The following is a 12,233-nucleotide window of genomic DNA, read 5'->3' as shown; positions in this document are numbered from 1 at the left end:
AGCTATAAGTTAACATTCACAATAACACACAAACAATTCTTTATATATAATATTTATATACGTAGTAGTAGTAGTGACCAGTGGAAACCAATAAAATAACCAGTATTGGTTAGGGTTACACCGAAATGAGGTGAAAACCTTTCATCAGGTTTCAATGACATACTGTTTTATTTTGAATGATTTTCCAACTTAACCACAATAACTGTACGCCTCCTTTTGCATATCAGTTTTACTCCAAAAGCCATCTTGCTGTGTTGTCTGCTTTTCATGACACGTGGACTTAGCAACAGATGTCAAAGCCATATTGCAAACAAACCCAACAGTTTTTTTTTTCTTTTTTCTTCTTTTTTTTTTAAACAATAGAAACTTTATGAGTGACATTTGCATCCTCACAAACACATAATGTTGAAGGGGAGAAACAAATGAAATAAAAATCAAAGAGGAAACCAACAAGGACAGCATTAACATCAATAGGTGTGGACACGTTGTGGGAGCATTGTGGACACTTCAGTCCATTAAATGTGTGACTACGGTATGTGAAGGCCTCAGGAGGACCTCACAGTGTTGATCCACACTTCAAATAATACACACTTGTGCACACACATGCTCACACACACAGATTAAATGAACTAAATGATTTCATTCAGTCTTTTGTATGTAACAACAATGTGTATGAAATAACACCTCTACATCTTAGACTACAGTCCTTTGAAGCGAGTCGATTCTTAGGTTGAATTTTGGGAATTTTCCTCATCCCTCAGAGATAATAATAGTTGGTGGCTCTCTTCCCTCAAAAGGCCTCCTCAGATTTTCTCCGCCGGCACTCATTGTAAAAACAAGGCATACCTTTTAGTAAAAAAAGTGAAGGATTTCTAATATTGAAGAGCTCTAAACCAATCATCAAATTGCTATCATAATGGCTACACTACGCTTATACTTTACACTAACAAAAACGATAATGCAGATTCAGGTTTTTTAATTTGCAATAGCAGGCAAAAACTTGGCTTTAAAGCAATAATTCGACATTTTTGGGAGATACGCTTCATTGTTTTGCTGAGTTAACGTGAAAAGGCTGATACCAGTCTTGTGTGTCTGTTGAATATGAAACTGCGGGTTATTGTATTAATCTAAATCAGTTGTCGATCTTAGATTAGCACAAAGACAGGAAACTGAGGGTAAATCTAGCCAGACTGCGAAAAGGCAGATTTCAGAAACCAAGTCAAGAATTAGCCTAACACAGACTCTCATAACGTAACAACATAAATCATGTAATTTCTATGTTACACATCTCATTCATGTGGATTTTATTGCCTTTAGCCATTTCCCTGTTCCAGTCACCGTGATAAGATAAGATAACTTGCTACTGACTTTAGCTTCATATTTAAATACTAAATTGTAGAACAGTTAAATATTCAGAGAAATATGCACAATCAATTTCTGAATAAGAGTTTGATAAGACGGTTGATAGTCTACTACTACTACTTGAATGTAAAACTACAGCCGGTTAGCTTAATTTAGCACTAAGACAGGAAAAAGGGCCGCTTGTCTTTATCCACTTGTAACAAAATCAGCCTATACCATTACCAACATCTCTAAACCTCACTAATTAACATTTTACATCTGATTAATGTTGTCTTAATGGTGACTTAAGTAGCCTACTGTATTATTTCATTTTTCGGCTCTAAGCAGTTCAGATTAACTGTGGAGACACCAGGAAGTTACCAGTCGCAGCCCAGAAACAGCTCAGCACAAAACCCCTGTATAATAATGAATTGTTTCATTTGCATATAATTTTTTCTAGAGCTTAGACATATGTGGTAAACTTTCTAATCAATTTCTGAACTTTATTTTCTTCTGGCAGCCAAGCTAACCAACTTTTTATGTCTTTGTGCTGTGCTACGCTAACCGGCTCCTGGTTAACTTCATACTCAGACAGACATTAAGAGTGATATTGGTCTTCTCATCTAACTGACCATCTGAAAGTAAATAAGCATATTTCCCCAAAATGTCAAACTATCCCTTTAGCAGGTACACATGAGATTGGTGCTTTCTGTTACTGACGATTATTCTACCTCTCTATATGGTGAGGAATGGGTGAAAAATGGTGACCACATCGATAAAAGTTCAGAATCTCTGGCATGAATCCACTTCCTGCTGTGCCTTGATATCAAATATCCATTTAAGATTTGGTTCAGGAGTGAGTTTCCTGTCCCCGTCCCCAAGAGAATCCAAGCCGGCAAAAGCACATGGCCGGGAGAAAATGTTTCACTCCTTTGGCTTCACATTAAAATCCAAAAGGAAATCTCTTAAAGAGTTTATTCAAACAGCGTCAAATCCACTACATGCATCCAATGCTCCATAGTCTTTAAAATGAGAGGTTGTGGGGCTGTACTTGGTTTCCTTGGCATAAAATCCAGCCATGTGAATCAAAAGGTTTGTCCCAGTGCTCCATTGTGTTGAACAGGGCAACAGATTTACACCCACGACTGTTAACACGCCGCTCAAATGGGTGGTTCGCTCAATACCGTGCAGGTACTATTAGTCACAGTATGCTGTTCAGTGCGTTCAGAAGTTTAATACTCAGAGGGTGCTTGTTTTAAACCAGCCATATCCTCAGCTTGTTCAGGCCTCCCAAACACAGCACTAAACCATAGCGCAAACGCACCGAATGTGTTTTCTTAACTGGACAAAGTCCAAAAGGTCATATGGGCAAACCCACTTGTGTGACAGACCTCTGCACCAGTTCCACAGAGACAGGAACGAGAAAACCCTGACGTCGCAGTCAAAAGATGAATCGTAAATGTAGATATATATACACACACACACACGCAAACACACACACATACACACAGATAACAGGCAATCAGTGTCATATTCATTCAAATGCAATTGTGTAGCTAAGCTGCATGTTGATTTTGTCCCTGTTGATCAACAGACTCTGGATGTGGTGTAAGCACGGTAACAACGTCCAATTTTCACTAAGTTGCATTGAAGCAGAAGTTGGAGTCACAGCGCAAAAACGTAACATTTTCACATCTATTGCAACAAAATGTGAGCAATGCCTTGAGGACAAAGTCCCTACAGGTGTTTTTTGATTTCTTTAAAAAAAAAAAAAAAATCTGTCTATAGCCTACCAAGAATAAAACAACTTAAAGGACCCTAATCAGGACCAACAGCAACACTCAATCACGTGTAAACACGCTGGCGGTGGAATTGGAGACTTTCCGTTTACTCTCTGCCCTCTAATAACACCCAGTGATGCAGAAAATAAGAAAGAAGAGGTCGTGGCGAGGAGCAGTTTGTGTATTAAGTTTCTCTTTGACTGTTTTTTTTCCTCTCAGTGAAAGTCTATTGAGGCCCTGAGGTTTAAGAGGCAGAGAGAGGTGTCGGGAGGCGACGTGAGAAAAGGTCTTAACCTTGTTCACCCCCAAAAACAAATGATGCTGATTTGAAGTAACTGTGAGGGAGCAAGTTGTGATGGACACTACTGAAGGTGAGTCCAAGAAGGTGGAGTCACGGCAAGAGCCTGTGTTTCCAAGTTTAAGTTGATTGCATCAAAGTCAAACAGACAGGCGTGAGAGGGACAGAGATATTCTGCCACGGGACACACTGATGGACAGTGACAAGACAAGCTGGCCAGTGCATCATCTGGTTAATGAGCCAAACAGCAAAGAGTCCATTAGCCAGACTGTCTGAGACATCCCAGAGAATACAAGGGACAAGTCAGGGAGGACTGAATGTAAACCGACTAAACAAGAAAAGAAAATTGAAAAAACAACCACAAACAAACAAACAAACAAACAAACAAACAAACAAACAAACAAACAAACAAACAAACAAACAAACAGAAAAAAACAGCAACAAGTGAAGAAGACACAGTGGAAAGAGCCAAATAACACAAAACCATACAATCCGACATGGGCTGGCAGCGGAAGAGCCGGTCCAGCTACAGTGAGGTTCAAGAGACCAACCACCACAACAACAGTTTGTTTTCATCATTTATCAAACACAGACAAGTTGTTTACTTTCTGGATGGTATTCAAATACAGAATACGTTATATTCAGAACTGCAGGTAATGTTCATTATTAAAGCAGAAGTAAGTGATATATTTGTGTTAATATAAGTCTTAAATAGTTATATCTTCCGACAGCAATCACTTACATAGAGTGTTTGGACTGAAACACGGGTCTCTCAGTCCCTCTGCTCTGCTCTGAGCCGAGGAGAAAACATTTATCGTATCCTACAGTTTTTATCCAATGAGGAGAGAGAACGGCATGCAGGGCTGTGTGTGCAGCCAAGGGACGCCGTGAATGTGGCGACGTAGGGACGAGGACTGTTATGGTGCGTTCAAGGAAACTCGTATTTTTCCGACCGTGAAGTCGTACCAGTTCGATCTGGTACGAGTTCACCGGTCGGAAGTTACGAGTGGCCGTTATAGTGACTTTCACAGGTAAAACAGGTCGGAAACACGAGTGGGTTGCCTGGAACGCTACAAAGTCCTAAGTCGTGACTTGAAGCTGTAATTTACGATTTCAAAAGCCTGCCTGGAACGCAGCATTAGGGAAAACGACTGGACCACTTACTTCTGCTTTAATTACGGCAAGATTTTCTAAAAATTATTGCCTCATCGTGTGTGCAGTTTAACTCAGATATTAACACGTGTATGCTCCTACACTATGTTGTATTGTGGTCTGTAAATTGTTACTACTGCTAATGCTTAACATAAGAAAGGCTGGGAAGATTTTTTTAATTTTTTTTTTTGAACAAACTTTAAGTCATTTTTATGGAAGCAGGGAACAGACCTTGAGATGGCACCATGGTAAAAGAGACGGAGAAGCACAACATAACACAACACAACAGAGAAAGTCCTATTCTGGTCGACCAAAACTATAGTTAAAAGACAAATTGTCACTGCAGCAGTCGCCAAACCATTTTTTAAAAGGCAAAACAAGTCAAATGGTTTCGCATTGGACTGAATAATACTGCAATTTCATTGTTGAGACACAAGAAAAAATACATTACAGTACAGTATGCGAGGAGTTAAAGATTCAGGTATGAGGATATTTTGCCTCGTCTGGAGTCTGTAACTTGCACATGATTAATCATCACTCACTGACCACAGACTAATACTGCTCTACTCTGCAGAGGCGAGGCCATCATGTCGGGTTTAAAGCAGCGTGGCAGAAGACGGATCCTCGGCCTCCTCGTTTGGGAACGTTTAAAAAAAACGTGAATTAGAACATCAGAAACTCTCTCAGCGCTCTCGTTAACGGTGCTGGAGAAATTTCAAACTCTGCAAAAAACATTTCATGCTGGACAGAGTGCAAGCTGTAATTAAGGCAAACGGTGGAAAAAACACCAAATCGAACGTTCAGTGAAAAAAGTACCGACAAACTTTTGCTGAAAATGTGAGTACTGTACGAGCGTTTGAGAGCCAATCACTGGTGTTGGTTTAATAAATGATGAAAAGTTTTTTTGGCAGTAGACTTTTGACCCCCACTGTATGTGCAAACATACACATACACACACACATACAAACACACAAACGCACACACAAAATTGTAACGTAACACACATAAAGGAAGGAGGGTTGGTGGGGAGTTGGCAGGGCGGAGTCATAATCCAGATCATCACGAGTCTTCGTTGCCAGAGTCGTCCTGGTTGTCGTATCGTCTGGTGGACGTCCCGCCGTCCTCCACGGCGCTGAGCCCCCCGGCCTCGCCTACGGACTCCATCTCGCTCTCGTCCTCCTCTTCGTCCTCCTCCTCCATGTCGTCGTCGTATAGGTCGTCGTAGAGGAGGTCTGAACTGCTGTCCTGGGAGGGAACCCTGGTCTGGACGCAGTACTCCGCCAGAGTGGTCGGCACTTTGACGCCGTCGCGCTCAGCCTCTGCCGCTGTGGACATCACCTGCTTCCTGTCAAATTCAAAGTCAGGATTGATGTTTGGGTCAGTGACAAATTTCAGACTTGTTAAAATTTACATTTTGCATTCATGTCATTTGAAATGACATTTGAACTTTAAAAAAAGAAATAAAAGTAAGACTGAACGCCCCTGAAAATGTCAAACGGTGTAACCACAAAAGAATGATATTAAATATTTGATCCACCTACAGTGGATTTAAGTGTAGTTATAAAAACTATACTTTCTTCTGAAAACATTACATTGAAATAGATTTTTTAAATGTATTCCTATACTTTTTGCAACACTGAGCAGGACTTATCTCCTAAAACCACAACTTTTTTTCTAAATGTGAGAAATTATGTTTTGAAAAAAAAAAACAGTGTTGCATTGCAAAAGTAAATTTAATTTATTTCACACTTGAATCCAGATTTATTTCCAGATTTTGATGAAAAATTACCGGTTACACCCCTTGACATTGAGTTGCATCTCGTCACTGACCTGTTTAACATATTCTGGGCTGTAGTTCTTTAATGTAAGCACAGTGGATAATTAGTCTTTACATGGATAGTGTTAATTACCTGATAATCTCTGCGTACTCCTTGTCCTTGCCTTTGCTGTCCCTCCATTTGCGAAACATAACGGAAGCATCCACATTGGCTGGAGAGAATGTGTTGGGCTCATTGAGCAGTGAGATCACACTAAGCAGGATCGTCCTGATCACCACACAGAGCCACAGACAAAACAGAAAATAAGGACACTGCAATATCAGATCCTGGTCGTTGCATGAAAGAAAAGCTCTTCAGTCTTTTTGAAACCATAGTAATCTCAGTTACATGATGAAGATACAGACAATCTGCTCAGGCTTTCAAATACAGACTCAGCACTTTCTCTTTACTCCTGAAGACAATGTATGGTATGTTGCTGAATTGCTAAATTTAAAAGGATATCTGAACGCTACCCTGCAGCAGCAGCAGCAGCGTCTTAATCTTTAGAGATCGCACAGAACAAAGGACTGTTAAAAACTAACTGTTAATCGACACCGTTCTTAATTTGCAGGAATTGAGTATTACGCTCCGCTGCTCGTGTTTTTCATATTTCAAAATGTCTTCCATCTGTAGACGAGCATGGCAAGTCCTCGACCTCACCTTTCTTATCCCATATTCTATTTTCTATTCCAATTTAATCAGAGGTACAGTACTCTATTGCTGAGCACACTTATTAAAGGTCCCATTCTATAAAGTGAGATTTCCATATCCCATCTAATATAAAGCAAGTCTTGGTGCCATATTAATACTGTTAAAGTATCAAAGTGCTCAGTGCACACAACCCGTATTCAGAAACTTAAAATTAGCAGCCAGTACCTCCCAAAATCTGCTTTATGTTTATGTTAGATCATTCAGTACACAGTCAGCCAATCAGAAGAGAAGCTCGGGAAGTCTCTTCTGATTGGCTCACCAGAAAGACAGGAGATGTAAAGCAGCATATATTTAACTTCTTATGGATATCAAAATTTAAGATGAAACACTAGAAACGTGTAAAGGTATATATATTCGCACATCTGTTTTTTACAGGTGCGTCGAACTAGGATCAGCTGATCCGGACTTATCTGTGAAAAGAGGAATCCCGCACACTGCGTAACTTGCAAAAATACTTTTAATTATTGCAACGTTTAGGTCTAAGGACTTTAGGCAAACACCCGGTGTCCTTAGACCGAAACATTAAAATATTTGTGCAAAAGTTACGTAGTGTGCAGGATTCCTCTTTTCACAATGAGGAAGTATGAGAAGTCAATCTAGATACAGTGTTTCCGTGTTGTAGAACGGTTGTGGGAAGTTACCTGACGTTCTGGGTGGGGTTCCACCTTTCAGAGGGTAGCTCCCCGCTCTGAGGGTCATCAACAGGAGGGTGCAGGATGGAGATGCACACATCTCCATTCTGGAGAGAGAACAAAGTGGAGTGGATCAATTTTATTATCTATATAAAAGCCAAATTGTTGTGGTAATAGCCATGAAAAAAAAATGTGTGTAAAATCAAACGCAGCAAAGTTTTACCTCATAAATGTTGGGGTGCCACATCTTGGTGAGGAAGCGGAAGGTTGGTGGGGAGTACGGGTAGTCAACTGGAAACTTGATGTGAGCCTGGGAGAGCAAACAGAGGTTGACAGTTTTTGACGTGTCTTACAGAGAGTCCTTCAGGCCCGAGACTCTGGAGAGAAGTGAGTTGATGCTTTGGCGGTATCACTGGTGCAGCACAGTGAGATGTGAATGTGAAAAATACATTTAATCTCTCACAATAAACCCCCCCAAAAAAACATGTTTGTAAACTGTGCAATGTATGCTATGCTTTCTCCACCACAATAAAATACAGTCTTCCTTCCTGTTGCCCCAAAAGAAGAAGTGAAATAGCATCAGAGAGTTGAAATATTTTGCAAGTGCTTATTGAGATGCAACTAATTATTATCACCATCATTATAAGCCTCAGAAACCAGAAAGTTGAAGAACAGCTGCTTAACACTGAACCCAGGAAAAGATAGATTTGAAATGTCCAGACTAGAGAAAGTCACTGTGATATTTCAATAAAAGTAAAGACCGACTGCTGCAGCCTTCCTGGTTGATTAATTACAAAACATTTCACCACAGTGGCTTCCTGTACCCTTTAATGTGATATAGTTCACCACAGAGAAATATATCATACACTGAGCAAAGCCTGCAATCACACAGAAAAGAAAGCCAGACAGCGTTACCTGGCATAACGCTAGGTGCTTATGTTTTTGTTTTTCTTGCCAAAAGCGTTGCACAATTATCTAGGTGAAAGGCTTGTAGGCCTGGGTGTGTGTAACCCACCCCCACCCCCACCCCAACCCCCCACCCCTCACAGCTCTCACTGAACTGTGCTGCCACTGAGATAGGGCTATCATTACTCCGTGCACGGTGCAGCCTCGGGACATTAAAAACACAGATGTCGTGAAACACTGGCACGAACCGATGTCCAATATCTATCAGTTAGCACACCACACACTCCCATATGCTTGACTATACGTGGTGTGTTTTTGACCTACTGCACTACAGGAGTCATGCAGGTCAACAGGAGAAACCAAGTAACATAGTCACACAATTTAATTACTTTATTTATTTTTTACAAATATGAATATATACTAATTATAATTCAACAAATGTAGCTTACAGTTACACCTGAGCCAACGTGCACCAGCCAAGTCCTTTCTTGCTGTGGCACACCAGACTCAACAAGTCAGCTTTAGAAATATGTCTGTAATAAAAATCGGTGTCACAGCGGTTTAGGAGCAAGCACCATTTGTCTCAAAGCAAGAAGGGCATGGGTTAGTTAGTGTCAACGGAATGAGGCCTTGAATTTAAAGGCACAAAGGGAAACTCTAAATTTCCCATTAAATAAATATATTATATTATATATTACAGACTTCTCACTGATGACATGTAGTGTATATTAAGTAACTGTATTCAAACTTGGATCCTTTTTAGTTGCTCTGATGTCACTGCCGGGTTTTTTTTTTCCTGTTGCGGTTTAATTTTATGTGTGAAGGTTTTCCTTGTCTGACCTCGGGGTCTAAGGATAGATGGTGTAATATAATATGTTGCACAGAGTGTAAAAAACCCTCTGAAACAAACTTGTGATCCAAGCCTTTATAAATGAAATTGATTTGGCCTGGTGTGATAAGAGATATCACAAGGATGTCTCTGTTAAGGCCAAAAGGCTGAACATGAAGTGATCAAACAGTGGCCAACTACATGAGTAGATGGGAACACCTGCTCCGTGTTATTTTGGCATTCCCGGACAGCTGCAGCTGCATCTGCATTGCCCCGACTTGAATGCGGGCACTCAATGTACCGCATACTCCAGATAATTCACTGAATAAGTAACATGAAAGAAAGGAAGATGAGTCTCATCATGCCCTTCTCTCTTACTCTTTCTCTGTGCTGAGGTGCCATTTATATCGGTCTCATAGCTAAAAATAGCCGTCTGAAGCACAACCATCATACAGTGAGGGGGGGGAGAAGGCTGGACAAGGAGAATGGAGGGACAGGGGAGAAAGATTTAAAATAAAAAAAATAACAAAGAGAGAGAAAAAGAAATAGCTGCAGAGTGCTAATCTAAGACCACCTGAAATCAATCGAATGCAATCCAATACAACAACTCTGACACAAATCCACAAATCCTACCACACTGAAGGTTACAACAAGGTTTTTTGACGCTGTCATAGAGGAGTTATATATGTTTATGTTATAGCATTGAGGATAGTACAGATGTAACATTGAACTTCTAATTGTTCATAAGTGTGTTTAATATTTTGCCCGCCTCATGTCTCTAAATGGGAGAAAAAAAATAAACAAGCACCTCTCAATATAATCTAATCAACAACACCACTGACACCATTGTCCTTAGTAATAAGATTACCATTATCATTATAGGTAATAAGTAACTCCTCATTATCAATAATGTGACCCATAACTGAGCTTCATAAACATTATGAGCCACTGAGTGTATATCCTACTTTGAGGGGTAAAACAAAACTTACCCAGTAACACACATGAACTACCGTATATACTTTTAATCAGCTTCATGGACACCTCTCATTGTCTAAACATGGAGCTCTGTCCCACCTTAAAGTAGCCTCCCTCGTACAGGGTGTTTGGGGGTCCGAAGATGGCCACTTCCCAGTTGTAGAGGTCAGACTCCTCCACCAGAGTGATGCGAAAGCCCTCCACCGGCTGGTCCTGCAGAGACTTCAGCTCCATCATCAGGGCCTTCTGGGAACTAGGGGTCGCCTGATGGGCCATGTTAATCCCACTTCTGACACACCAGTGGCCACAGATTAGTGATGAGGTAGGTAGGTGGTATAGGTGAGGTAGGTGCAGAGAGGAGAGAGAGAAAAAATTAAAAAAGTGTCAAGACTCTACTTAAATTCCATGTGTTTTCAATTTTCCCCCAACAGCTGATTGTGCAGCAAACGCCTCCCATCTGCTCTATTTGTATTGGCATTAGCCTGTCTAGCAGCAAAAAAAAACAATAACAAACAAAAAACCGCAAGGACAAGAAGAGAAACAGCTAAACGTGAACAGATAACAGCCCTGCTGCTGGTGGTAAACTCAACGAAACAGATAGGAGAATTCAAACACAAACAGGATATGTGGCCTTTCCAAAGCTAGCTCAGGTCAGTGCTTTTTTAGTAACGCAGGCCCTTTTATAGTGGAGGGGGGAGAAGAAAAAAAAAGCAAAGTTAATGAAAAGTGTTTACCTCTGTCTCCTTGCACTGTAATGTGTGTTGGTTTCGTTACAGCTGGACACTGAAGGGGAAACTCATTGGCTGTCCATGTTAGCCTAGCTAAGTCCTGACAAAGACAGTGACAGGAGCTGTGGGTTGTTTTCTGCTATTAAAAAAAAAAAGAAAGCCTTATGGCTGGTCCTCGTGTTGTGCTTCCGAAATTCTTTGTGTGCCAGTGTTGACAGTTGACATGGAGCTAGTATCAGTGTAAAGTCACGGTCTCCTGTGGATCATTCTTGGGTTCAACAGAGGAAAACCCCCGCTCTCTCCCTGGCACAGTCTCTCCGTGTTGCTGCTGCTGCTGCTGCTGTTGCTGCTGCTGCTGCTGGTGGTTCGGTTCGGACAGGCGCTCAGCTGATCCCTGCTGCTTGTTTGTGTTTGTTTATCTGCTCTCTGGCTGTCTCAACTTCTCCACACGTCAGCTAAACCCCTACCGAGCAACAACTTGGTTCAAATGGAGCAGCTTCCTTCCCCCCCCTCCTCTGCTGCTCTCTGCCGTCCCCCTCCGGCACGGCGGCAGTGCGGGAGCCCGATAAATTCAAAGCCCACGGTCGCGAAAAGAACAGTAAAGTGAGAGGTTTTACACTCGCGAATTACAGTGGATTTAATCGATTTTTATTTTCTCCCATCGATGCTTCCGGCTATCATTGCGCGTGTCTGCAGAACGTAGAGCACGCACGGGTCTGAACGTGACGTGCGCGCACTCGATGCTTGAGGAAACAGAAAAAAAAGAAAAAACACTATTCACTGATATTTTTACTCAGCAAACATAACCAACAACACTGATAAAAAAAAATCCCATATTCCTAATTATGTATATTTCAATTGATATCATAATACTTAGTTGCACTTTATTCCTAATTTCTTTTTATTCAAATAACTGCAAACAATTTATTCTATTATGAAGTTTGTCAACAAACAATTAACAATTGCTGTTTGACTTTAGCCATAGGTATGTCTATGATTTCTTAACAAATAACACATTGCTTGAATTATTATGAATTTGATTTCAGGTTCTTAAAGAAGTAAT

General features: G+C 40.8%; 1 protein-coding gene across 2 annotated transcripts; it reads right to left on the bottom strand.

Annotated features, from left to right (window-relative positions):
- Positions 1 to 5,601: 5,601 nt before the first annotated feature.
- On the bottom strand, positions 5,602 to 11,883 carry ube2r2 (ubiquitin-conjugating enzyme E2R 2). 2 transcript variants are annotated; one of them, XM_085776069.1, is made up of 6 exons: positions 11,177 to 11,883; positions 10,542 to 10,731; positions 7,956 to 8,042; positions 7,742 to 7,839; positions 6,483 to 6,617; positions 5,602 to 5,917 (listed from the first exon to the last, which is right to left on the bottom strand). In XM_085776069.1, exons 2-6 carry the CDS (start codon positions 10,716 to 10,718, stop codon positions 5,632 to 5,634), a joined length of 783 nt encoding a protein of 260 aa, XP_085632195.1. In that variant the 5' UTR covers positions 10,719 to 10,731; positions 11,177 to 11,883; the 3' UTR covers positions 5,602 to 5,631. The 2 variants fall into 2 exon arrangements, with proteins under 2 accessions (XP_085632195.1, XP_085632196.1); XM_085776070.1 differs by having other exon boundaries at positions 10,542 to 10,728; positions 11,177 to 11,306.
- Between the last annotated feature and the right edge of the window lie 350 nt (positions 11,884 to 12,233).

The sequence above is a fragment of the Trachurus japonicus genome, chromosome 5 (genome assembly GCF_045865225.1).
Source record: "Trachurus japonicus isolate A0001 chromosome 5, Traja_1.0".
Classification (NCBI taxonomy): domain Eukaryota; kingdom Metazoa; phylum Chordata; class Actinopteri; order Carangiformes; family Carangidae; genus Trachurus; species Trachurus japonicus.
The sequence above is the reverse complement of the archived record's forward strand: the minus strand, read 5'-3'. Positions and strand labels throughout refer to the sequence as shown.

What these genes read in the sequence shown, in the direction of transcription:
- ube2r2 (XM_085776069.1), bottom strand. Translation starts at nt 10,718, where the DNA reads ATGGCCCATCAGGCGACCCCTAGTTCCCAGAAGGCCCTGATGATGGAG. An exon ending in ACGAGGGAGGCTACTTTAAG is followed by an intron (nt 8,043 to 10,541) that starts GTGGGACAGAGC and finishes TTGCTCTCCCAG; the next exon opens with GCTCACATCAAGTTTCCAGT. An exon ending in GAGTACGCAGAGATTATCAG is followed by an intron (nt 5,918 to 6,482) that starts GTAATTAACACT and finishes TGAATTTGACAG; the next exon opens with GAAGCAGGTGATGTCCACAG.